We start from the raw sequence: 27,952 nt of genomic DNA, 5'->3' as shown, positions 1-27,952 counted from the left end.
AGAAGCTTGGCCACTTCACAAACAAAGAAACGCATTTGACCTGATCAATCGAACTCCGAGCTCCTCATACACCATCTACTCCTCGTTTGCTGTTAACTTTCTTCTCGGACTTTAACCTCCTTCAGTCCTTCGTCTCTCTACTCTTCTCTCCATCCTCTGAATGTTCAGTAAAGCGAGAACTCACAGATCAATACCTGAGCAGTGTCTGCGCTCTGTAAATCAGTCTTTCCATTACTAGACACTGATATTAACTGATGCCAGGATTGACATACTGGATCTCCAACACTGGGCCAGTGTTTCTATGTGTGTGTGTGTGTGTGTGTGTGTGTGTGTGTGTGTGTGTGTGTGTGTGTGTAGCCTCTGACATTTTGACAAATTCACAGAATCAAGAGCAGCGTCTGACTCTATGACGTGCAGGGGAGGCAGAAAATCATCTTTTTTATTAGTCTTATGCAGGGAGGATACGTGAAAATGTGATGTATAAAACATTCTGTTGCTTTGAAGGTTGCATTCTTCTCTTGTTATATTTCAGTTTGTGTTTTTTTTTTTGTAATGTTCAGGAGGCCTTGACAGTCTCACGATAGATGTAACATTTCTTTGGAGTTCGACAAAAGAAGGAACAGACAGACATGCTGTTAAAGCAAAATTATGATATGTCATCATCATCATTTTATTTTGCCAGTATTTGATTAAAGGTTAAAGGTGGCATGATGCAATTTCTTTCTTCTCTGACCATGCCCATGGCTCTTGGCCCCAAGCCCATTTATTCCTTCAACATTTAAGTCTTTTAAAGAGGATAACAAATAGTTTCAATCTTTTTTTTTGAAGGGCTCAGTTATTTCCTAAAAGGGCCACTACAAAAGCCACTGTAATCACTCAAACAGAAAGAAAATGTTGGGGACTGTAATGAGCAGCAAATTAATACACACTCTGTGCTTTTGGTGAGTATTTCCAAGCAGCTGGGTAATAAAATACAGTGTGTGGTCATGGTATCGATGGAACATGTCAGCCGCTGTAAAGCCTGATTTATGGAACGTCGCTTGACAGAAATTAAAAAGCCACGTGACGTTTTCAATTTATGCTTCGGAGAAAGTGCTTTCAGTCATCCCCATGGTAACCAGATGCTGTTTCTTGAGCCAGAGGAAACGCAGAGCGAAGTGAAATGTGACATGCAATGTGACTGCCCAAATCACACCGTGTGACTATATATGACAGTGTTTGCAATGTAACAGAATTCTCCAGGTGTGCGCCATGAAAGGTGAAGTGTGGAGTGACACATCTCAGAAGAAGAAGGGTTTCATTTTATGTCTCTCATGTGTTTTTTTTTTTGTATTACTTTTCGGACAACAGTGGAGCTCTAAGGCACTGAGGAATAATCAGGTTTTGGATTAATAGATGTTTTTTTGTGTGGAAAATCTATTAGACATTTGTTCATTGGATTCGTTGACAGAAAAATGTAGAATATCAAGAGCCTTACCCGTCAAGGCATGCTAGTAAATCTTTTTTTTTTTTCACCTGCAGTTTCAAAGGAATGGAGCTGTAACTTTATAATACTAACCCTAATAAAAAACAAGTTCTGCAAAGGAAACGTGCCGACAGTCTCCCAGTTTCTTCAAAATGACCAGAAACAGAGGTTCCCTCTCAGACAGAGGTGAAATGTAGTGCCCTGTTGGTAATATTGACGTGTATGTATGTATATATATGTGTGTGTGTGTGTGTGTGTGTGTGTGTGTGTGTGTGTGTGTGTGTGTGTCGCAGGGTGCTTGATTTCAAGATGTTTGAAACACAAACGCATTTCTAGTCTCACTTTCAGAGTTATTTTCATCGTATTTGTTTATTTATCCTGCAAACAGGATTCAAGTGTGTCAAAGCTTGCCAACAAATTGAATTCTTGGCCTGCTAATTAAACACCGCTAAGTTGCCAAATGATGTGATCATTCAACAACTCGTTCTGAGCTAAATGAGGGCTGTTTCACTCAAGTCCAGGAACAAACACAACATGCTCTCCATAACATAAATAGACACAGCCAAGTGCCGTACGACCATCAGCTCTGAAGAAGTTGTTTTTTCTTTAGAGAAACATGTAAGAAAAAAAAAAGTATTTTACTGTGAAAAAAAATATTCTACTCATCAGGCAGCATCGTGTCAAGCTCACACCTTTTTTTTTTTTCCTCGAAAATGCTGGAACCAATTTCTGTAAAACTGAGAAGAAGTGGAAATGTCTCACCACTGAATATTTTTCTCGTTTGATGAAATATGTTCTGAAGGCTAAACAAGAGACAAAGTAAATGACAGATATGTTTTTGTAACGCATCAACAAACAACACGTCTTATTATATTATTAGAATGTTTTTGAACAGTAATCTCAGTGGCAACGAGATTTAATAAAACTCATTCTGTTTATTTGCAGCATAGACACCAATACATGATGTTTCCACTCATTCTAATAATGTAATGGTGTACAGTGCAAGACAAATGTCTGTTTAAACTCTGGGCATTTTGAAAGAAGTCACAGTGACAACAGTGATATAATTCTTAAATGCCTCAGTGACTCACAGTGTTCCTCACTGGAAATAAACTTCTGGGACAGCAAGAGTTTCCAAAGAGGTTAACCTAAAACATGTTATTTTGCATCGCTTGCATTCACAAGACACTTGTAAATGGACATGGTTTGGCTTCGTTTGTCGGCTTCTTTCCTCACCTTCTGACTCTGAAGTTATAGCAACACGTGACCAGTTGAAACACAGCCTCACCACGAAAAAAACCTCTAGAATAATGTCGGCACATAACTCAAATTATACAAAAAACATTAAACATTTTAATGCAGATATCTTACGATAACTTATAATATCTACAACAACAAACGGACAGAAAGAGTGACTGACCAACACTGTCAACCCTACAGCAAAGTCTCCAGTATGACTAAAAATAGACCTGTGTTGAAAAAAAAAATAAATAAAAAAGTCTGTAGCCCTATAAAACTTACCATAGAACATAACATGCCATACAAAACACATTATACCATATCAGACAGACGCAGGATACAGCATGTAGCCCCAAGGCTTGGCTGAGTCAGGCCAGTCATGTGTCTGGGTGAACGTGCATGTGCATATTTCTCAGATGGAATGAGACAGAGACTATAAAAGACAGATGATAGAGAGTCAGGGGATTTTAGACAAGGAACAAATGAGATGGCAGGAAGCATCACATGGTCTCCCACAGTGATCAAAGCAGAGAGGGGGAATGCATTACATCTAATAAGCACTGCAGGAGGGTCCTTTCCTGTCGTCTCCATGAATATGTGACACCTCACCATTAGACATTTTTGCTAAGCTCACACCAGCAGATGGAGATGAAGAAGGAGAGACAAGCATGGCGACGTTAAGACAGAGGCCGCTTCTGAGAAGAGAGAGATTCAGTTTCTCTGAGACACAATGCCAAAATTAAATCTGGTTTAATCATTAGGACAGAATTATTCATAGTTTTGTTTCATCTGGTCTGGAGTTATTTCTTGCTTTCCTGCTTTCGCCTTTGGCAACTCTGTCTAGTCAGTGCAAAATGCCGTTTAAGGTCTTTTTCTAAAGCCGATCACATAGAGCAGTTTCTTCATTATGTCAGTACTGTCCTCAAAGGGACTCTTGATGCCATTGTTTCTGACATGTTATTCCACGGTCTCAGAAAATTAGATGTGAATTCCTATCAAGCAAATTCACTGTGCATGCTACCAGACGGCGTCCTTGACTTCCTCTCTGTGAAGCCAATGTCCCCAGGAAGCTGCGTTTGTGTTATTTGCAGAAATTTGTCACTAGACTGATGTAACAACTGCGTGGATGCAATGTGTGCACCGATCTCCCCAGGAACAGCATCAGGCCTTGGAGCCCATTTGGCATAGTGGCCAATAACAATGTCATGTGATGCACATTGGCTTGTATTGTAAAAGAACTGGCTATAGAAAGGTTTAGATCATTTGATGAGTATCACAACACAACCAAAATGACTTGTTTCACAAACAGAATATAATTCTGCCTTACATGTTGTATCCAGATTTTCTTGAGCGCTTCATGATACAGTACGCACTGACCTCATGTGCAAAAGCGTGTTGGCTTTGACTCTGACTGATCTTGGAGCTCAGCAGGCACTTGGACAGTGGGTATAAAGGGAAAAAGAAGTGAGGATGTGACATGGGCAGGACTGATTAAAAGAGAGCGATGTTTGAGTGTTTCCTTGTCCTGGTACAGAAGGGTATCAATTAAAATAATATCAGCATTAAAAAAGGGAAGTTGATCCTGTCTCGCCCTTCATGAATCTTAATCTAAAGAAAGAAAACTCAAGCTACTGCATTAGATGTCCGATTGAGTCTCACAAATCCAATATTTGAAAAATCAACAAATCCATTTTTTCTTTCCATCCCCACAACTTTCAAACACTTTTACTTTTCAAAGTTTAATGATAAGACCACCTTTAGTCGTGTGTGATCCTACCTTAGTGTTTGTCCTCTGTGGGGAACACTGGATAGAACACTTTGCTGAGACATTTTAATTAACTACATCAGTGGTTTGGACCAGTTGCTTGTGCCTTGTTGTGTCCTGTTCATCAGTATGATGTTAAAGCTGAAACCAACCATTCTCCAACATTGGTGACAAACAGTAAATCTACACAGAAGATGGAGGGTGATCATAAACTTAACCTGGCTAAATGCTGATGTCCTTCCTCATAATAAACCGCAGTGCAGTATTTTAATGTCTGATAAGCCTTCATAATCAGAGATCTATTCCTTTAACTGGCCTGAGAGGTACCTGAACTCCCAGTAGCAATGGATGAGTGAGCGCTATGGGGCCGTTGGGTTTTTGAAAATGTTTTTCAGGATTACAAAAACATGTCAAATGTTGCCCTGAATGCATAAAGGCCCTTAAAACACGTTCATTATTACTTGAAGTGAGTTAGGTACACTATAAGACTGCAGCACTTATCATTCAGGAGTATTTCTGGCAGACAGTAACTTTATAATCTACGGGAAGTAAACGTGAAAAAGAGTTTCCGAAGGTGAATCCTCAGAGGCCTTGTTAAAAAATGTGCAAACAGACACAGACGCACACCGTGTTGAGCACTTTGATCAACACTGCTCTTACTTCTTGTGTAAATGTGGATATGTGTATGCAGAATTTTTCACATGCTAATAAGCTCATTGCCAACATGTTTTTGGCATGGTGTTGACAGATCCAGGCGCACCTTCTGCCAGCATAGACCACCGTTCACTCAGAGAAAAAAAATAAATAAATAAAAAAAATAAGCAGGTGGAATCCAACTAGTGCTCCTCAGTGGACCAGCAACATTGTTGTTTTAATATACTTTGATTGTGTTTTGATATTCCTGAGCTGCTGAAGTGGTGGATCCAGGGAATAACTAATCCTTCTCTAATGATGATGGCGTTTTAATGAAAGCTTAATGACACTCTTAACACCCTGGTGTACTCACTGTCAATGTCTGCCAAAAACAGAGAAAGATGAGGCGTGATCGAGGACAAGAGGGAGGCGGTGTAAAGAGAGACATGACCACAGACATGTTGGGATGAAGAACACTGAAGTCTCCAAACCACGCTGACACTACCATCACTGGCACCGTCTCACCCCCTGTGTAGTCCAACTCTCTCCATGCTAATCATGGACTCTACAGAGAGTTCAGTGCAGGAGAAATAGCCTGTGATGTTTAAATGGAATGATTAACTACGACTTTATGGGATATCTTATTCAAACGGTGCGAATTAGAGCAATTTTCCCCGACACTTACGATTCAAAGAAAATCAAGAAGCCTGTTTATACCCGAGCACAAGTGGACGGCGTTAAATAGAAGTGTAAACTACCACCAGCAGGCATTCTGATCTGATCACTCAAACTGATCGTTGAGGGGGTCTAAGGCACATTTGACGTAATTTCTTTTAACATAGCGGTTGTCATGGTGACATGATGCCAACATGTGGCCTGGGCGGCACTGAATGGCTGCCAACAACTGACGTCCTGAGGTCAAGAAGAAGAAGCCACAATAACAGGCTGGATGGATCACACACTGTCTGATTTCCATTCAGTTCACTATAATTTGTGTGGCTTTTGTCTCTCTTACCTGCCCAGATGAGCATCAGATTGATTTCACCAGTGAACTAGTAGCCAACAAATCCCTGGACTCCTTAGCGGCGAATGGCTAGAAAACCTCCTTCAAATCTTCCTCCTCGAAGCGCCTTAGACCACTTTAACAGCAAAACCTACATATTTATCACTGATTCAATGTTCGGTGAGTTATCTATCATGACTTTTTATTGTGACATTGGCCATAAATCATTCACTTAGTCTGCGCTACAACAAAGTCAAACCAATTTAAACAAACTGACGGAGATAGCTAGTCAGATTATGAGTACGCAGCAGGCATTTGCCTTTTTCCCTGTTAGTATGTGCAATAAAGTCACTTAATCTGCACTCTAGCAATTCATCTGCACCTCCCTCCTCACCAGTCCATCCATTATGAGCTAAATTGCCTAATGGCAGATGAGCAATTTTGTCCCTTTGAATGGTCAGTGTGTTTAGTAGCCACGCTTAAGTGTGAAAACAGCACTGCATCTTATTTTCTCTTCAATAGAAGCTGCTAAAAAGGACATTTTCTGAAAGTAGTACAAATATTTCACCCTACCATGAAAGCACATATCTAAAATTATATGATACACAGAGTGAAACACAGGCAACATGCCAGAGGTCTCCTTTCCATTTACCAGAGAAGATAACGAGGTATGAAGCCAGTCAGAAGTCATCAGATGCCAACAGCGTGAACTGTTCCGACTACAGAGATGTTAATATTGAGGTTATGGCCCAGAATTACAGGAATTGGAGAGAAAGCACACACACACTAGTCACACACAGCTGTGCACATAGGCACGCGGTATATATACCCATACATGTGCGTACGCAGGTCGTGCCACTCACAATTATTTCCACTTGACTGTGTGTGAATATAGCAAGCCGTGGCAGACAGTGTGCAACATCCAGAGAGGAGCCAGGTTAAAGCAGAATTAGCCTTTAGCCAATTTCCATGATAATACGGAGGGACATATGTCGGGATGCTGATTCAAATGCTAAAATCCTTGTCTTTGCATTTTAAATATGCCTCAGAAACGAATTGCTGCTGGTCTCGCAACTGTTGTCTGTTGTTTCTGGGATGTACAGTACATCACATCCTAAGTGAACATACAGTATGTATGAACTATAAGTATGCAAATGTATCAGGGTCGGGAATGCTCGATGGGTAGCATCCAGCAGAGCGTAAAAGCATCTGTTGGAACCATCCGTTATGAATCGATGCAACAGATCAGGAGAAAATCCATCTGATCTCATCCATCATGCTCTCGTTTATGTCAGTGGAATCTGCTTCATGGTGGTATCTTTTAAGATGCAGTTTTTTGGGGGATATTAGCAGTTTACAATATTTCTCTGGTTGGACTTGGTATCTTGATCAAGATTGGAGAAATGTCAAAACACAGGAGAGCGAAAAAAATAAGTCCAGACTTTCTGTCCCATATTTCATAATATGTTTGAATGTTTTCAGTAAAACCAAGACCAAACACAGAAAAAAAGAGAAACTGCTGGTTATTTTTTTGTCTGATGAAGGGGCCTGTTGTCGGATTGTTTCTGTTTTTACTAACAACACAGCACGAAACATGAGTTTATTCATTTATTCAGTCTATAACGGAGAAGGGAGAGCAGATAGAGATGGTGCCCGGCTCACCAGTCAGCCTTCACTTTCCCCGGGAGATTTCAGTCCCAGAATAGCACTGTGAAAGCAAAGTTTATCAGGAACCAATCTACATGGTGATTGTGTCAATATTCTACAGCCATGACACGATGCAATCTGCAGTTACTCCCTTACGATAATTTACGTAGGAGCTTTTCAAATAAAGCAGATCTATTACTAGTTTACTGTCATTTCAATGCATTGAGTACCAAAAATATTCCATTTATCTTTATTGTTTGTGATATCTTAAATCCAAAACCAACTGCAAACATAGAGACAAAAGGATGAAGATAAAATAACCTTCATTAAAGGTATGTTACACTGCAAAACTAGTGGATCTTCTTTCAGCCCCCCAAAAACTAAATATAGTGGGAGCGGCTTCTTGCTTCATGGAGCTGCTGAGAGGCTGAGACTTGGAGGATTGACATTTCTATTACACCCCGTCCAATGATCAGCGTCCACATCAAGGTCTTACTGAATTCTTCAAGGATCCAGGTGACAGGTGAAATTATATAGGTTAATTAATGTAGCCATCCCACATCAGGTCACCAACCCAAAATAAAAACAAATCTAATGCAAATGTATGGCTCCTACATTGGTCCTTTGGAAATTCTCATAACACAGAGAACTAATACCTTCATTACACAGCAATATACTGTACTGAGTAAAAGGATAAACAAAAAGAGCAAGGGTGTAATGCTGTTTCACAAGAGGGCACCACTGCATTGCAATTATGGAGTGGGGCTTTAATCCCTGCAGGAGAGACAAGTGGCTACTGTATGGACTATCTCGCAGTATAGACAGCAAGGCTCACAGTTAAAGAGTCTGACCCACTGCAGTTGGTGTGTAAGCCGGAGGGAAGACATGCTCTGCTAGTGGCTTCAACTCAGAGTGGTGCTTCTAAAGCTGCTTATGGGGAGAAAGGGAGGGAGGGAGGGAGGGAGGGAGAGAGAGAGAGGGGTCGAGGGAGATAAAAAGACGTAATGACACTGACAGACAGGGGAAATGAGTCAGAGAGGGATAAACACACACTGTTTGATTTGACAGACTTTGTTCAACCCCAGGAGAGAGAGACTCTTTACTCCCTCTGGTTGGGGTGTGAGGTTAAGTGTCCCACCCAAGGATGCTTCAGAGTGTGTGTGTGTGTGTGTGAGTGTGTGTGGAAAGGATCAAACCCTATGAGCATGCATTACACTGCCTGACCATCCCTGCTGCCCTGCTGAAGGGATATATGAGCCACATTGTCCTGGGCTGGCCTGCGAGTTCCCCTCTGGATATTTTTAGGACTCATTTATTTTCTCTACATATTCCACCTCAGGGTCATTATAGGCTCACTGGCATGATGGACAATCTGCAACTGCACACCTCAGGATTGCAGGAGCTACATTTGTTTTGTTTTTTTTCTTTTCCCCTGGCTGGCTGTAATAAACTGGCAACTGTGTTTAAACTGTGAAGAACGTAACTAAAAATGCCTTTGCTCTGGTTTTCCCTTGAACAGTTTTGCATTGCTTGTCAACCCTCCAAGCACAGGAAGTCTTATAAAGAAGGGTTTAGGTGAGGATCAAACTGGGTCACTGTGCACGGGGGTGGGAGTGAGAAGAGCTAACAAGGGATGTCTGCAGCATGAGGTATTTTAAATGTCACCAAGTGGCCCCATTGGTAGCTTTACAGATCAGTTCCTCAGATCCTCACTGAAACCAGTAGACTATATGTTTCCATCATCATTTTGATCAGAGATATACATTTGTTGACACGTTTTGGCATCCACAAGTCCAGTTTGGGCCACTGGATTTAAAGCCAAGAATCAGACCCAGTCACCAGAATTAATGTTGGTACTGTATCGTTTGAAACTTTACTTTTCTCAATGTAAAATTTCCAATTTTATCTTGTCTGGTCAAAAACGTGTGGTAGTCTTGTGGCTGCAAAAAGTCCTGATGTCCCAATAAGACTATCAAGATGTTTGACAAATGTAGAAACTGTGGTTTCTGACTTCCATTACAGCAAATTGTTGTGGCTCAGATCCGGCCCACATACTACATGGAGTGATGGCACTTCGGCAGTCTTTGGCTAGCTCAGGTTCATTTGGCTGCATGTAATGTGTACATGTAATGTGAACGCTGTAGCAATGACAGTGTGCCTCTGCACATACGCTCTGTGGTTTTCAGGAATGTAAAATGCCGGCCATTCATTCTGGCGACTGGGCTGCAAGAATCATACCAACCACACTGGAGACGGATCAACATGCACACACAGGGGTACGGGAGAAAACCATAAGAGAAGAGAGGAGAACAGATAAAAAAGAAAATGTCTTTGGCAGCTGCCTTCCCATCCAGTAATCCGCTCCATCCCTATTGCACATTCAAATACGAACTAATTTGTGTGCTGGGGGGCAAGGCTGCACGGTCGTGGCCACAACAAATCCTCGTTGGGTGAAACACTTTTGCATTTGGCCAGACTTAAGTGTCTTTCTCATCCCAAATGAGCTGCAGGGAGCAAGGGCCAGAAAGGATAGAGGCAGAGGGAGGAGCGGGAAATGGAATACAGCTTAATTGGCCAGAAGAGGCAACTGCAGCGAAGATAGAGGGTTTGGTTACTAATTCTGCCTCACTGCTTATTGCCATTCAATCTAAGCTTACTTTGCGGGGAGAGAAGACTAAACCCCATGAAGGAAAAACAGACTTGTTATAGGCCGCTGAACAGAAAAAGTAGAACAATGGCTGGGGAGAGCAATTCAGAGAATATCAAATACAGAATCCCAGCTATTGTTCATGTATTCATGACCTCTCAGCTTGTCTCATTCTGTCCCATCGCTCTTCTTAAACAGGCGATCGATGTGGCGCCGGACTATCAAACCTGTTATTACGACTCAACCTCCTGTGACATCAAGTTTTTAACCCCACTGTCTTTAATATCTCAGTCTAACTTAATTTATCAATGCTTCTATGACTATTAAGAAATGATATGATCTCACATTATGCTCCTGTTTAAAATGTTATCACCACTGTTCTGTTCTGAGGCTGTACAGGAGGTTTGCCCCTTAATCCTTAAAACATCCACAGATCAAAATGTGAATGTGAACCTGTGAATGGATATTTAAATCACTAAGCTATGCCAATGTGTGTGTGTGTGTGTGTGTGTGTGTGAGTGTTACCACTGTTTTATTTGAATTGGCTCTGGAGGTCCCATCATACGAGGAGGCTGAGAGACTAACTGTGATTAAACAATGCTACTGTTGTTCTGATGTTTCATATGATCACAACCTTTGGAAACGACCCACGTTTAGCAACGACTCGTATCAGTCCCTCTGCTTCTGTCTCCTCGTAGAGAAATATAACAAATACATGCAGTACTTCAGCAAACTGCAGCCGGCTGAGTTTGAGTCCAGCCGGCGGTGTCCTAAAGTCGGCCTCTGTTTGTTTCTCCTTTTCTCTTTTTTTTTTTCTAAATGTGTTCTCCCGTGAAGGACGACATAATTACTGAGAACACTTTTATTCAAGTGTAATGAGTGCAAGCTGCAACTATACAAAAGCATACGTAATTGCCAGGTTAACCATATGTTATATCTTTTTTTTTTTTTTTTTTTTTTTCTTTTGATATTCAACCTGCTGAAGCAGATTCCTTGCAAACCATCTATTTTCAGTTCTCTCCAGGGCATAGTGTGGCAGTCAGACACAGATGTTCAAATTTCCCACTGGACTCTATTCTTTCGCACATGCACATCGAAACGGCGCTGAAAAAAAAAAAAAAACCTTCTTCGGGCAGAGAAATTGTCTTGAGTACGGCAATAATTATGTCAATGCAATTAAGCAAACACGCTCCACATAAGCCACATCTTAATTTGTCACCCTGTTAAAGCTGAATATGAACGGGACTGAAGCTGGGCTCTGTTTACAGTGGTCCCTTCATGTGAGCTGCAGAACTAAACTGCAGTTCAGAGAACTCAATTATTCAAGCATGAAGTGGATTCACGCCGCAGTATGATGTCGGTTTTGATAAGCAATTAGGCTCGACAAACTGAAAATTTGACAGTAAAAAAAAAGAAAAAAAAAAAAAGAAGTGGGAACATGAAACGAGAGGGAGAAATGTGTTTGCACACGTTTCGTTTGGTAAATGGAGTAAACAGGGACGAGGAGTGTAAAACTTTGATCACTCGTGCTTTCCATCTTTCCCGCTGCCTTTCTTTACGTGTCGACAATACATCGTCCTCACTCCGCCTCTCCCTCCTGCTGCACGCTGTGATACAGTGTGTGACAATACAAACACCTCATTCTGTCACTGTCGCCGTGCTAACAGGCTCATTGGACTGCCTTGTTATCCAACTCAAACAGTGAGACCCAAAGAATCCACGGCACATTTCCATAATGTTATTGACCGAGTGCCGAGACGCGACGCCGCCTGGAAATATTCGCACACACCTCGTGTTATTTGCATGTCTATTACCTCGCAGAAACCCGCCACTCTCGACATGAGGCAAGGAGAGCCAATTTGAAGCTCTGCTGCACATCCAACATCCTCCAACCACCCACACCTCCACCCACACACACCAGACTCACAGTAAAAACTGGAGAGCAAAGCATTTTGGGAGACAGGAAGTAGTATAATGAAGGCCAACTGTGTCCTTTAGTGGGTTAAACAGACACACTTGACATGCATGATGGATCAGCCATGAAATAGGCTGGAAGGCAAAGTTCAGCAAAGCCAGTGTGACAGGAATTTCAAACAGGATGTACCTGTCTGTCTTTCTCACAAGGTGTCAGGCGGCTCCAGCGGTGTTTAGATTGTAAAGGGAAGATAATAGGATCCTGTATGACACAGGTGGCAGATTTAGCTGTTGTGACAGTACGAGAGGATTATACCATAAAGTCTGAGGATGTGAGGGGGATCCTGGTGGCTCAGTGAGCTGAGGGCTGTACACGATGTGTACTTCCAGCATGATTAAAAACACAGATTAAAGTCTACATTTATAGCTCAGGCGCCTCGGTATCAGAAGCTCGCTCTTCCATTCGAGCTCCAGAGGATACGCTGCTAGAAAGACCTTAAAAACACCTTCCTCTTACTCTGCAGGCTGTTATATACACAGTTAATACAAGTTTAGTCCATGCACTCGGTGGAAAAACTTTTAATTTGCCTGTCTATGTACCTACTGATGACATCATCAAGGTTATTTTTTTCTTGGTTTTGGCTTGGCGACTACAGACAGTAGTGTTAAAAAATGGGAGGTGTGCGTCTAATTCCAATTCGATCTCTACACCTTCCCACTGCACGACAGAGTGTGGCTCTGTAGGGAGTCACGATCGTAGCTGTGGAGGGTCTTCTAATAAAAGGGAGGGTATAAATACACTCGCAAGCTTTGAGGCGCCCTCGCCTTATTCTGATGGATACAGGAACATTCATCAGCATGGTGTCCAATCAAGAGCGAGATATATTAGTTAACATATAAAGTTAATGTTAATCTGTCATGCAGATTTCTCACATTCCAGTCATCACAATGTGAGTTCGTAAATGTTTCCTTGTTTGCATTTGTTCATAACTTAACCTAACATAGTTTGATACTCGTAGCTTTTTTTCCACCTTCAAACATCACCGTCTCAGTCAAGCTGAAGTCCTGGTCCACGCTTTCGTCACATCACAGATTGACTACTGCATCACTGTTCTGTCTGGCCTTCCCACCAAACTGCTTAACAGGCTTCAAATCATTCAGAACTCTGCCCACACCAATTCATCTGATCTCATTCAACTACACTGGCTCCCTTTTCAATATCAGATTAACTATAAAAACCTCATGCTCACCTTTAAATCCCTCCGCAATTTAGCCCCCACCTATATTTCAGAACTTCACACCTTCTCGTTCCCTGCGTTCATCTTCTGCTGGTCTTCTGAACACTCCCACATCAGGCCTCAGCACCATGGGTGCACCCACATATACGACAGTCTGAAACCATTACAGCATTCAAATCCCACCTCAAAACTCACCTGTTCAAACTGGAATACTCACTGTAATGTTCAGTTTACTGTCCACTTCACAGTATTACTGTTTTGTTCCCCTCTCCCACACACATCTATCCACTTTATGTCTGGTTTTGTTTTGTCCGTGCCATGATTTGCTGTTTTAAATAATGTAAATAATGTCCTTCTGCACTGTAAGGTGTCCGTGGGTGAAAGGCGCCTCCAAATAAAATGTATTGTTATCATTATTATTATTTTTTATAATAGACTCTATATAGACTGTGACCGCCCAAGTTACAACACAAGAAAAAAGGAAAACATCTTTCATCTTTCTAACACATGAACAAAATGTTGGTTTGAATTCTACTACATGTTTGTCTTGTTTTGACCCACGCTGCTCTTTATCTAGCAGGCCAATCAATACAGACTGAGATCAAACCGCGCCCGACCACAGAGCAGTTAGCCTGTTAGGTGTTCACGGTGAGGCATTTTATCCTCCTACAGTTATTGAGCCTCTCTCATACACAATGTATGAAACTTTAAATTCCGTGAGCGCTCAACTGTTCCACAAATGTTGGAAGTCGGTGGAATAATATCATCATTTTGGCTTTGATTTCCATCCTGTTTTGTAACACAGCTCCGCCGTGACCATTGTGAATGTGTCATCGTTCGGTATCCCTCTCGCAGACCTAATCCATTCCTATCTGCGAGCAGATATTAATAAATCATAAGGGGAGGCTTTCAAAAGCTTTAACCTCCATGCATAATTCAGCCCCGCGCTGATGCTAATGCTACAGCTGCAGCTCCCACACTCAACTGTTCGGTAGTGTCCCACTAAACAGCCAATTAACTGTAATGAATCCAACAAAGTCCAACTCTCAGCAGAATGAACAGAGAAAGCACTTTCTCCTGAAAACTGTGTGAGCCAATTCCTGATGAGAGCTCACTAAAAGTTTTTCACCTTGAAACAAGCTGAGAAGTCGGGCTTAGTGTGTTAGTTTCAACACACTTATATTTTGAGCCGGCTGAGAACTGCGTGGGCTGACTCCATTTGTTACCCTGACTAAACTGTCTTCAAATAGAAACAATCTGTTGTGAAGTTTTGACTTTATGGGACGCTAACTGCCATCCCTGTCACTTTGAGACTGCTCCTGCATGGGTATTACCACCTGAACAAACACCGTTACAGAGATGAAAGAGGAGAGCAGGAATGTCAAAGTTGAGTGTGATATCAGCGACGGCTCCTACAACGTTCAAGCAGCCTGCAATGAAACATTTCCTTCACTGATGATGCAAACACAACTAATTCAATGAAACGTAAACATCAAAATTAAAAAATACTCGTTGATACAACACCTGACAATCACTGCCAACATTCAGTACCGATGCAGGAGTCAGCGGTCAAGGTGTTCAATGGATGGAAAGTGAGCGCAACTTTCAGGTAATTGCCTTTTCATTAACCATAACCACCATAATTCCCTGAGCTTGGTCATAACCGTGGTTGATGTAATCGGTGCCCCACAGTTGTAGCGCTGTCAAAGCGTGCGCTGGCATCCTGTTTCCATAAAGATGTACGTTTCTATACCTACAATGTTGAAAGAGCAGCCACATCATTCTTATCAACATCAACAAAGCTGCAAAATGTTGATACTGAACATTTCTGCCGAAGAGTCAGACAGCCAATTGTTTTATTCCTCTCTGCTCGTGCCAACTAAAGTGATGATCAGTGTTTTATGGTCGTATTTAAGCAGCTCGAGGCATTTTGTCGGGGTTAGTAAAAGAACATGTTTCTGTTAAATATTGAAGAAGTTGATGGTGACATGAATGGTGACTCTTTAATGCATAATTAAAATGCTGCTTACATCCATGTTGGACAGTTTAACAAATGGCATCCTGTCACAGAACTGCAATTAAAGGTCCACTGTGGAGGATTTGGAAGAATATATTTACAGAAATAAACTATAATAGTCATAACCATGTTTTCATTTATGTATATCAATATACCGCCATCTTGCACAGCCACGTTTCCAAAGTCTCCAAAGATCAATACTCTGTCTCTACAGGGTCTTTTGTGTTTTTCCAGTTTCTAAGCAGCCACTAGACAGAAGGATGAGAGGAGGGGTGTTCAGTTGGTTGCAATCAGTGCTTATGTCAATAACAAAAAACTAAATTCACTAAATGTTTAAAACCTTTGTTTTCGAGAGTCCTGAGACAGGACTACACAGTAAGTGTTGGGTTACTGGGCATTTGAACAATGTTTGATTTCTCTACAATTTTACTTCTAGTCTGTCATCAGTCGACACAACAGATCGATCAAACTGTCTTGAACATGAAGCTCCAGATTATGCAACTGCGTATTAGTCTTACTGTGTTTGAAGAGAGAAAACATTCAGCTGAAGCTGACAAAAAAGTTTTGAGGGTCTGTCAACTTGAGCTAAACTAAGACTATGGAGGATAAACTAAATCTGACTAAAACTGATTAACGTTTTTGACAACAATCAACAATGGTTTCAATCTGCATCTTCACCACTAGATGCCACATAATGCTGCATACTACACCTTGAATATCTTCATTAACTACAAACACACTCTTCCTCACCATAAATAAATGTTTTAGTCACCTAAATGCATTGACACCTTAACAACTGCTTACTTGCTGGAATCACAGTCTTTTTTGAAACCATGTCATACATAGCATTAGTAAGTTAACAGTGGCACTGGAGGTAAAATAAAGTTCCCATTGAATGTAATCCCTTACTTTAAAGTAGGTGATTTAGTATGCAGAACACAAACCTTGGTTCCCGGTGTCTAAAGTTCTTACACCACAAATCCACCAGTCAGAAACATAAAACTTTCCTGACTGGAAAAGAAGTGCCACTGAAAATAATCCACACAGCCATTACAATTCCACCGAGCATAAAGTTGGTTTCGACAGTAGAAACATCCATTTTGTTCTTCCTTCTCTTGAATAGCACCACAAAAGATCAGCACAATAGAAGGAAAGTAGCACAGAAACTCTAATCACACATTCTGACATCCAACAGAGGACCAACCGTTGCTCCAATTCATTATTCACATCACGGCGGCTATGATTGTCCATATACAGGAGACAAAACAGAAGTCTTGTAGCAACCTTGTATTTAAATCAATATGGTAATAAGTGCATGTTCCATTTATTGGCTTTATTTGACTCCAGAAGAGGTTTCTAAATAACCCAAGGGACCCAATGAAAGGCCAACCAGTTCAAAAATTAACATGGGGAAATGGGTTTGAACACTCTGTGTTCGGGCACATCAGAGGAGCGCAGAGGAAAAGGTGCCGCATGTTAAAGGTTAACACAATTATGTAACGCAGCCGTACACACAACCTGGCGGTGCATGACATCAAAGACACCGAGTACGGAGAACAATCACATGCTGGTGACCGGAAAAGTTGTCCCATGTAAAACACAGCGAGGGGAAATGGAAGGAAATCAGTGAAAGACAAACCTAACACATGGCAGCTACATTCAAAGGAACAGAGGAAACTGCCTCACAACCGGGGGCAACAGCTTGGCAAGAAACAAGGTGTCTGATAAGAAAAAGGTGCCAGAAACAATTATTTTTCTCTTTTACCACAAATGGAGAACACAGCGTCTATTTCCCTCTTGTGTTCTGCTCTGATGAGTCTGGAACATGGCACGTCTCTCAGGCAGATTTCCCCCTGTTGTTATGATGGACAGAAACATGTCCAAAATTAGCATCTGCACTGCTAATGATGCAGCAACCAAAGATTACCTAACATTATCTATATCTGAGTACAATCAGTTCATTATATCATTACAGAAGAAATCTGATGAAGCTGCAGCTAAAGCATGATTTCTTCTTTTTCTCTTTAAGTTTAGTCAAGTTTCCTGAATCTCAAAGCACGTTTTTAAAGTTCAGGTGAGATGGTGGTCGTAGTTAAAACACATAAGCCCGACGAGACAAGGATTTGCATTTCTATTACAACTGCTTGAAGGTGTGTCTTTAATGATAATGTACTAATCGTGTTTTGTGGTTAAACATGTGAGTTATTAGAGCACTTGGCTGTACTCTGGAGAGGGTTTAACTCGGTGTGGTAACACGGGTAAAGGAAATGCAAATCAGTGCGACATCGTTTGGCTCAGCAGGGCCAAAGGTGCCAGTGTTAAAATGCAGAAACAAATAAAACAGCTTTATTTACGGGCATGTAAGCCTGAAAGATTGTAAACCAAGTCATCCCATGTTTGACTTTTTGCACATTAAACTGATTTTACTCTGAGCTTGACTAAAGTGTTTTTTTTAGCCTAAACTATACACAGAATGAAGGAAAAGTTTGCATGATCACTGTCCAGCCCGTCCTTGATTCTTGCTGACTTCTAAGAGGAATATAATTTTATAGAGATGTTGTAGCCGGATCCTGGATCTGATGGCAAATTGTTCATTAAATCTGTGCACCGTGAAATAAGCAAATCAAACTGCTAATTGAGCTTTAATGCACAAAATCAAACAAAGTTACAGTGAATGTTTTCTCAGTCTCTGTTCATATCTTTAAGTATCATAGACGTTTCCTGTTGGCACCAGTTCAGCTTTATACCAAGTGTTAAGACAGCTATAGGACGAGCTGTGGCGTCTCCTCCCAGAATAAATGAACGCTACAGCAGCGCGGCGCACATCAGACTAGATGAACGCCGGAGCTACGTGGAGTAAAGCCGACAGCAAACACCTGCCGATGATATCTAACCAAACGCTGTCGGCTCTGCAGGAGCAACTGTTATATTTTTCATTAATGCAGCGCTACACGTGACTTTCACAGGTGTGTCAGAAACACACAGAAAACACACATGAAAATAAACTCGGAACCAAAAACCAGCAGGCTTGCAGACACGTCCTCTATCTTACCGAGTTGTTTATGCATGCAAACACATTCTCCTTGAATGCCTACGTGCATAGATAACACACACTTACACACTCGCGTGCACAGACACACACACTGCACATAAACATACTACATAACAGAACTGTGACAGATGTATGCATGAGATGCCAAAGACTTTGATTTGCTGTGGCTGTCTCAGCAGGCGGCGTCTGAAAACAATGCAGCGGTACAAGGAACAGTCAAATTAACAAGCTAAGGAAGGAGGAGGAGAGGGTGGAGAGAGGAAGACAACAAAGTCCAAACAATAAACTGAGAGGTGGGGAAAGTCTAGGGAATATTATACACGGCCCCGGCAAACAGCGGAATTACATTTACTCCAAACAGCTCTTCCACCGGCAGCATTTCCACCGGGGAGCACTCGTGACAGCTCCTCGTGTCTTATTTTTCCATTTGAAAACGGGAGGATCTGTTGACACCACAGAGAACTGAGTGTGTTTTAAAGCTCTTAAAACACCAACAGCCTGAACGCTAGAAGCATTTCAAATTTAGCAAAACAGGTGCGGCGCAATGGCTTTTCAGCAGCGGCACAGAACAGCAGGAAATACCCCGAGTTCTCCCAACGTAAGTGCACATGAAATGCGGGGATAATTGCCTACATTTCAGCAAATTGCGAGGTTTCGTGGCACAAGTATCACTGTGGCAGCGGTGACTGAAAGTCTCAGTGTGTGGAATTCATGTTTTTTTTTTTTTTTTCCCTCCCAAGCCACCAGGACAAGCAGTGAGGCTGCAGCATGTCTGTCTGATAAGCCAGGCACTAAACAGCACTGCACCACTGTCACACTGAAAAAACATGTCATTTTCTAGTACATCATGCTTTGTCTATTGTCATTATATTAAAATGGAAAATGTCTTTGTAGAACAGGACTTACTTTGCTCACTGTGTCGCAGTAATGGATCCAGCTTCCATCTTGACCCAGCGAGGGATCATTTTTCAAAGACTAAGTTGAAGAAAGGCAGCAGACTGTTCGGGCTGGTATGCAGATTTCATACCGGCTACAATTAGATAAAGAGTGGGACGACGTTTTCTCACTCTGCATACAAAAAAATCCAACTATTATTTTTTGCTGGTTTGGGTTGAAGTTCGTCCTGAATGTTCCAAGAAACCTTATGTATGATTCAAAAAGTGCATTTTTCTTAAATCGTTGTTGCAGTAATTTTACAGAATTTGAATCAAAACAATAAATCCTATTTAACAGAACTACAAATCTTTGTTTTTTGAAAAAAAAAATGTGAAACTGGGGTGTTCAGCTACACAGCTGAAAGATCTGTAGCATTCAGATGTTATGCAGGAACAAAATAACTGGATGTGTAATAACTATATTAACGCTACGCAGTGCTAAAACTGGTATACGACAACGTGAAAGCTAGTTGAAATATTCAGTTTTGAGAATGAAAGATTCGTCATCCAGGTAAAAGATGAGGAGAAATAAGAGATAATTAATTAGGCTACTGTAAACAACGTGAAACAATGTTTGAAATGACTGCATGTTAGAAATATATTGGATAAATTGTAATATCCCTTCATTTTAATCATAAATCTAATCATTTCTTTATCCTTGTTGTTTGTCAACACAATCAAATTAAAAAGAAATTGTTGACACAGAAATAAATATTAAATTCAACTCTTAACAACAAACCGATGATACAGGCACATATATTTCTATAATTACAAATTTGAATATTTTACATGTCGAAGGTGATAGATAATGTGAAAACTTCACATGTAGTGTTTTTGTATGGGTGGAGAATAAAGAATAAAGAGATATATTTACAAGTGTGTTGACTGTGAAATGATGTTGGATAGTTTTAAAACATTTATTCAGTCACAATGATGCAAATGTTCAATTCACCCAAACCAACTCGTTGAAGATGTTGTTTTTATCTTCGCACTAGAAAATGATGACAGCTGCCTTCTTTTACTCCGTGTTCATCCTCTCACAGATAGAAGCCTTCTCCTGCAATTCAGTCGCATCAACACTGTACAGCTAATTGTTGTAATAACTGTGAACACTGACTTATACGGGGCACTGCGCAAGTACTCACACTGTATGACATAAAGAAAACAATAGCAATAGAAGTAACCGGCATACTTTACTGTAACTCTTCCAGGATTCAAAGAGTCTCAACAAGAGACAAAAGATCTGATTGGTACTGAGCCGGATGACAGATGTGGCGGCGTTGGTCCGATCTCTCATGGGCATCACGTTCTGACACGAGGGGAAAAAATCTGCAACTGCTCCACACTTGTAGAAAGAAATGTGAAATGACTCAAAAGAATGATGTTGCTGGAAACCAAGAAAGGAAGAAACTAAAATTACATCAAATATTTCTCCATTGCCCCAAAAAAAAAATCCCAGAAGATGCTGGAAGGCCATTTTCGGCTTTTTACTGTGCAAATTTTGAGAGCGCTTGTGTTTTTTACACAACGCTCAGAGCTTTTATAAAATACAGACTTTTAAATGGCCGCATTATCAGCAATCTAATTAGATTAGGCGGAAACAAATGAACAAATAACTACTTAGGATTCTGGAACAACACATGTATTATTCACTTGAATGGATGATAAGTCACAGGCAGCATATCAAAATGGTGCCAGCTGCATTGACACACACACACACACACACACACACACACGATAAGATTCATTTGTTTACTGGCAGTGTATGAAGGCATACATTTGGGATGCTGGACAGGATAATTTGTAATGAAGGAACAGATTTACAAAACAGCTTTTTTTCCCACCAAATAATCTGTATTTGTAGCGAGTGACAGCACATACAGTGGATTTACCAGCTGTGATGCTCAAGCTGGCATCGGAGAGCTGGAGGCAGCAGATCAGAGCAGCAGCGATAACTTTCCCGATATATACAAGGAACAGAAATGGGAGAAAAATGTCATATTACATTTTTTTTTTTAAGCTTCTATTCTTTAAGACCTAGAGGTTGGTTTGTGATTATGTAAAGAAAGCGAATGATAACTCTAAGGCTGATTGGTTACTGATGGAGGAGGCAAAGAAGGCAAAGAGGGAGAGTGACAGAAACGGAGGTAAAGCACGACTGAAGGGATGGCGTTCATTAGATGGAGAGCGCTGGTAGGAGATAAGTAAGCAACAAAACATGACAACCTCAAAAAATCTGCCTTTTTCGCAGCTCTCAGTTCAGTTTGAGGTCATACTGGGCTTCTAACAAGCGGTTGCCATGTTGCTAACACTGTTTTTAGAACATCAGTGCAGTATTACAGTGTAATAACATGGAAACACTAGGAGGGAATGGTGGATCAGTTTACATTATAATATACTGAGAGGTAATTAGAGAATATAAATATGCTGAATGGGTATTGCCATAGTATCACAGTATGTGGGTTAATTTAATGAAAGTCTGGAGGATTCTTCAGTGTAATATCTCTATTTTATTTGATCTTTTATTATATTTTAATAGTCGTAGTTCTGCATCATCGTGTGCCGCTGGAACATGTGAAAACCCCCTGGGTAGAAAAAACTGTGAGACTATTTAGTCTTTAATGAAAAAACTTGGAAACTGCAGATTGTTACCAGTTTAAAGGCTTAATGAGGGGAACATGCTGCGAGACATTTAAAGTCTTATTAATTAAATATTTTCCAATAACAATAATAATCAAAAAAAAAAAAATAAATAATTGAAACAGTACCTGGCAGATGAGTAAAGTGTGGTTGATATGAGTAATGAGGTGTCCTTTCACATCTTCTGTTCCTCTGAGCTGTATTAGCACCAGGGACCTGAGAGCACCGCGACTGGTGCGAGACCAGACAGCCAGCATCTGTCTCTCTTTCTCACTTCCACTTAAACACCCACCACACACACACACACACACACACACACACACACACACACACACACACACACACACACTCTTACACATGCTCACACAGCAGTCCAGACATCTGCCGGGGCTCTACTGGGTCTTGCCACTGTGGTACTGGGACTCTTACAAGGACTAAAGATACTTCAGCGGTAATGACACGTCCCTAATGGACAGACCGGGCAGAAAAACAGGAAGTGGGGACAAGACTGAGTGTCGGAGAGGTCATCCATCCTGGGAGGGTGATTTAAATACAGTAGAAAAGAGTCACAGAGATACAGAGATATAAAACGTCCTCTGTCCCGAGAGCGAGGTGGGAAATGTGAGTATGTTTCAGGCACTGACCAGATTCCAAAGAGAGCCGACCTCAGATGTGCTTCAATCAGCAATAACAATAAAATTACATTTTATTAGAGGTTGAGAAACACTTGTGATGTGGAGCCGAGTCCGTCCTCCCCATCATCAGTGGAGCTCAACTTCAAATCTTATTTCGATGAGGTCAGTTATTGCAAAATATTTCTCAGTGTCTTTTTTTTGTGGTTTAGCATCGTGCCTTACAGCCAAGTACAAGTAAAAAAACAAACAAAAAAAAAACAAACTGCTGGTTTCAGGATAAATCAGGGCTTGTTGTTGACCTGAATTATGTAATTCTTTGAAATGTGGATACAATGTAAATCAAAGCTGGTGATTGTTTTATCTCTATTTGAAACAGGATGAGATTTAATGGCACGATAACTCCACAGTGTTGCAACTCCAGCTGTCTGGCATCGCTGCTCAAAACGCAGCCGGACAACAGAGGAAAAAAACAAAACAAAACACAAACTGATATTTTTTAATCTGTTTTCCCAATCTTGAAAGGACAGCAGGAAGTGGGTTTTCACACTCTGGTCATTGAGCCACACACACACTCACCGACGGCAGGGTTTCCTCCTGGGTTGAGAGTGACTCTGAAGGCCTGATGCGAGATGTGGCGGCCAGGGGGGGCGTCACACGGGTCGATGTAGAGCAGGACACCGCCGAAGCCGAGCTCGGACAGCAGGGATAGCTGGACACACACAAACATGGAAAACCGAACAATTGAGTTAGAAAGAGCGATGGCGCCCTGAAATACTGTTATGTTAAACGTTCTTTGAAAAGAAACTATTTAGATCACAGCTAGCTGCTAACTCTCCATCTCATGTGTGTATGAAGGATTGATGTTGGTATACTGCTTCATGCCAACATTGGATTTTTATACGATTTTATACTAAATGTTCAGTTTGATGAAGGACATTGGTTTTTGTCAGGAATTTACTGAGTCACCCAGAGACGCAGTACGTATGTAACAGTGTGACTGGTTGTTTTACCTCCAGACAATTAAAGGTCACACTGTATTGATGTTTAGTTAGCCGACATCAGTGGTAATAATAGGGAATAGCTGGCGGGTGTGAGGAAGTGTGCTGCTGCTGCTGCTGCTGCTGCTGTGCAGAGCAGAGCAGAGCAGTATTTCATTGTTGTCCATGGGAGATGTAGCGTCCTTGTTTTTTATGAGCGTAGATGACTATTTTATTGAATATGTGACACCAGCCACGGTCATTCTCCTCTCATCACGACTCTGTCCTTCACTGGAGAACAGGGACACACACACACGCACGCACACACACACACACTCTCAATTATATGCACAAACAAATTGCCCACTTACACAACAATTTTCTAATGCAGAGATATTCATGCATACCAAACACACACACACACACACACACACACGTTTATGTGTGCCGCAGATTTTGATGTTATGACGAGTGGAAGTCATTTATTTATTATAAATAACTGAATTATAATACAATACGTTTGCAGGAACAGACGGTTCTCGTCAGACCATGCTGATTGTGCGAGCAGCTTGTTGCAACACATGTTTTTAAGAGAGAAGGGAAAAAATCTTCTGGCTGAATAAACTGAACACGTTTTCCTATCATTTAACTTTGTTTATATGTGGCGGGCCCTGCCATCTTTCTAACTTCAGACAGTGTTCTCGGGACCTTACTGTCCTCTGAGAACAACTTCTCAGATCTATATTCCTGGGTTTGTATTATTACCTCATTAATGTTGTAAATATTACAATTCTGAGTTCGAGTTACTTCTCCAAAACGACATGGTGCCCCCTAAAGTGTCTTGTTACATTGCACCCACTAGTGACTGTTGTAATTATTACAGCAGCAAAGGAGGAAGTCAGGTGAGGAAGTATGAAGAGGGACAAAGTTAGAATTGGGAGGAGGACGGGATGGATGGGCATGTTAAGCACCTTGACTGCTGTTTGTATCCTACGTGAAACTAAAAGTGAACACAATTTACATTTCAACATAGTTGATTTATGTCACAAACGTAACATTAGCTTACATACTTCCATTTTTATGTTATACTCATCGAACCAACAATGAGTCGCTGGCAGTCGACTTATTCAGTCTTTTATGAGGAGGCGTTGGAAATTCACTCACAATTTATATTTTCTCCATCTTTTCATTTTCACACTGTCAGTCTGAGGGAATGACATTTCAATGCTCTGTATGTCCTGTACATACAGCAGAATTGACAATAAAGTTGACTTTGACCCTGAAATTATGATTCTTATATAATACTTCAAAATAGTTGGTAATACACATTTGGTAACACACATCTCTATACAGTACTGAGTATACTTTAGAAAAAAACTCTCTACACAGCTTTCATCACCGACAGCTCAGCACGAGAGTCCAGACATCCACATCTCACATTCAAAATGCGCTGAGAAACCAAAACACTTGATTCACATTTCACCTCGTGTGCCAGAGCGCTGACAACATCTGTTACTGTCCACCAGCAGCAACACTTCGCCACTCATTACACTGTATGATGAGCATAAAGACCGACGACAGCAAGCAAACGCAATATCACTATTGGCTTTGTGTAAAAGTGTATTTTATCTATTTAGCAATTTCTGAGTTTGGGAGTTTGGTCCACACTGTTGTGCTGCCTGGGCTGCCTATCGATTTTTATTAACCTGTAATGGGACCAAATGAGTTTAGCTGACATGGTCGAAACATGTTTTACGCGTGTGCATCAAATATTGAGTCTTGCTGTGTAATCTGTATGTGTAACATTGGGCTTGCAGTCACCGTCACACACTCATTAGCGAGAGTACAAGGCTCATCAATCATTCCTCCCCATTTATATGTAAAGGGCGATCATTTCTCTCAGCTGCCGACACACGGAGACATTATGAAGCACACCTGATCAAATTTGTCACAAACTGTGGGCGAGGAGGAAAAATGGGTCAGCAGCCTGTTGCTGGAAGGGTCCCATGTGACAGGAGCTGCAGTCCGATTTAATGGAGTTTTCAAAGTCTAACTGTGTATGTAAATGCAGCATGGTGACCCCTCTTTATTTTAAATTTTTGTGTGTGTGTGTGTGTGTGTATCTCCTCCATTTACTCCCGTTATGGCTCATTAGCCTGTCATTTATCCTTAACCTCACATTCAGCAGCGGAGTAATTGTTAAGTGGATAAAGCAGTGATGATTTTCTAATAAATTCAGGTCCTGTATGGCTCCTGAACCAGACAAATCTGCAAGCTCGTGTTTTATTTGCTCAGGCAGATCTCACAAGAACATTTATTGGACTGCCACCACGTCATGATTCAGGCATTTTGTTTTCACTCGTATTTTTGTCTCGCACCTAGAATTCATCACGTTTGGATAGGCAGGCGTTTGTATACATTTTCCATTAACTAGTTTTCCAAAAGCACATATTAAGTTATAGACAATTGTTGAATACATACAAGCTGTTTTTTGCAGGCAGAAAAGTGCTAGTGTGGCGTTTGGGGGCGCTGGGATGAAGCACTTGAAGCGCATTGTTTTGTTTTTTACTATGTGCACCAAAAGGAGGATGCTTGCCCTTCATACTTTCTAACCCATGGAAGATAAGCTCAATAATGCTGACGTCCCCACAGTCACTGCTCCACTATCAGCCTCAGAGAAAAGGGAGCATGTGGGTGCGTGTTACCAGCACCTTCATGCAAAGTTGCGAGATATTCAGTGACTATTCAGAAGTGCTCAGACAACTGCACTGCAAACAACTGAAAAATGACACAGGTCCTCAGTTCAGTCACGTCAAATAGTCTCTGTCAGATTAGATTTGTTTGTTTACTGCACACATCGAGAAGAAAATAGAGGTGAAGCTTTTAGTTTTTGGTCAGAAAATCTTCACGTCTAAATGACTTAATCTGTCATGATACAGTGTTCAATAATGCTATATCATTGCACAGTCTAAGACAACATTTGACTATAATATGTCAATATTTTTTCAGCCGTGTGTCATAAAGATACATGCAGTACAGTAATATCCATTACCTAACGCTGCGGTCCACATGGGGTTTGTATCCAGGTTTTCATAATTGAATTACTTTAAACAGAAACTGAAAATAAATGTATCAGTAATTAACATGTAAGTGGATGCTTAGATTTTGATTAACTGGATTTGGAATTTACATTTTCCCTGTCATCCCCTTAATTGATAGGAAAACTGCTTTGAGCTGAATGTGGCACACGTCCAAGCAGGAACAGGCCTCATCAATCACTGCATTGCTTGTGTTATTTCTTATTTCGGCTAATGGATTCAGACATCTTTGAAGTGAAGAGGTGCAGTCACAAGAGTCAGGTATGATAAATGTATGGCAAAAAAATAATATACAGAATTAGTCATGCGTGAGTAGCCATATAAATTAGGCCCTGTTTAGTTTACACCACCTTGTTGAAAAGCCAGTGAGCTGTAGCATGTGAGTACATTAACATACTCAGGATCATCTTGGAAAGTCAGATTTAAACCCTCTCATTATGTGAAAATCAGTTTCTTTGTCGTAACTTGCACTTGCACATATTTTAAAGCTCAAAAGATTGAATATCTTCAGTCTGGGTGAATATTTCTGCGGGATTATAGTATCAAGTAGATCTCAAGTGCAGCATTAAATCACATGTGTGCTTTCCCTCACGGACAGAGCAGAGCAGCAGCACTTTTTGCAGAGCTTTGATTGCATCTTACCTTGTAGAGCAAAGGTGCTTGGCCAAGCTTGACCACAGCAATCTGGTTGGTCAGGTTCAGGCTGTCTTTGGCTCTCCTCAGGTCATCCACGCTGCCGTACTTAACATCCACCACCTCCCCCTGATGAGGAGAAACAGCACAGAGGCCCATGGATTAGCGAGTACTAAAATCATTAAATCACACGCTCACCTCCCAACTGTCAGATCACATCTACCTGTTTATATGTCTCAGTCTTTTGTGTATTCACAGGTTTAGGTTTATAGTTCTTTGTGTATGACGTGTGCATTAGGGCAGGTAGCAGCCACGGTAAGCCCACAGCACAAAGTATTAAACACTGTCATGTTTTTTTTTGTGTTCAAACATTCAGTTTGATGAGATATTTCCAGTTTTAGCTTTGCCATCTTT

At 41.1% G+C, this 27,952-nt stretch overlaps 1 protein-coding gene and 1 long non-coding RNA gene across 4 annotated transcripts in view; both read right to left on the bottom strand.

Annotated features, from left to right (window-relative positions):
* LOC119028127 (inactive N-acetylated-alpha-linked acidic dipeptidase-like protein 2) overlaps positions 1-27,952 on the bottom strand; it is a 393,803-nt gene that overhangs the window by 143,723 nt on the left and 222,128 nt on the right. For all 3 annotated transcript variants that reach the window (XM_037113698.1, XM_037113696.1, XM_037113697.1), the window contains 2 exons: positions 27,548-27,667; positions 23,407-23,539 (listed from right to left, as the gene is read on the bottom strand). In XM_037113698.1, the coding sequence (XP_036969593.1) occupies positions 23,407-23,539; positions 27,548-27,667 (253 nt within the window). The remainder of the gene's footprint in view (positions 1-23,406; positions 23,540-27,547; positions 27,668-27,952) is intronic.
* On the bottom strand, positions 15,685-19,749 carry LOC119028130. Its single transcript, XR_005077610.1, has 3 exons — positions 19,527-19,749; positions 17,334-17,421; positions 15,685-15,816 (listed from the first exon to the last, which is right to left on the bottom strand). It is a non-coding gene; the product is annotated as an uncharacterized LOC119028130 (long non-coding RNA).

The sequence above is a fragment of the Acanthopagrus latus genome, chromosome 11, assembly GCF_904848185.1.
Source record: "Acanthopagrus latus isolate v.2019 chromosome 11, fAcaLat1.1, whole genome shotgun sequence".
NCBI classification, from domain to species: domain Eukaryota; kingdom Metazoa; phylum Chordata; class Actinopteri; order Spariformes; family Sparidae; genus Acanthopagrus; species Acanthopagrus latus.
Note: the sequence above shows the minus strand (reverse complement) of the source record. Positions and strands in the feature narration are given on the sequence as shown.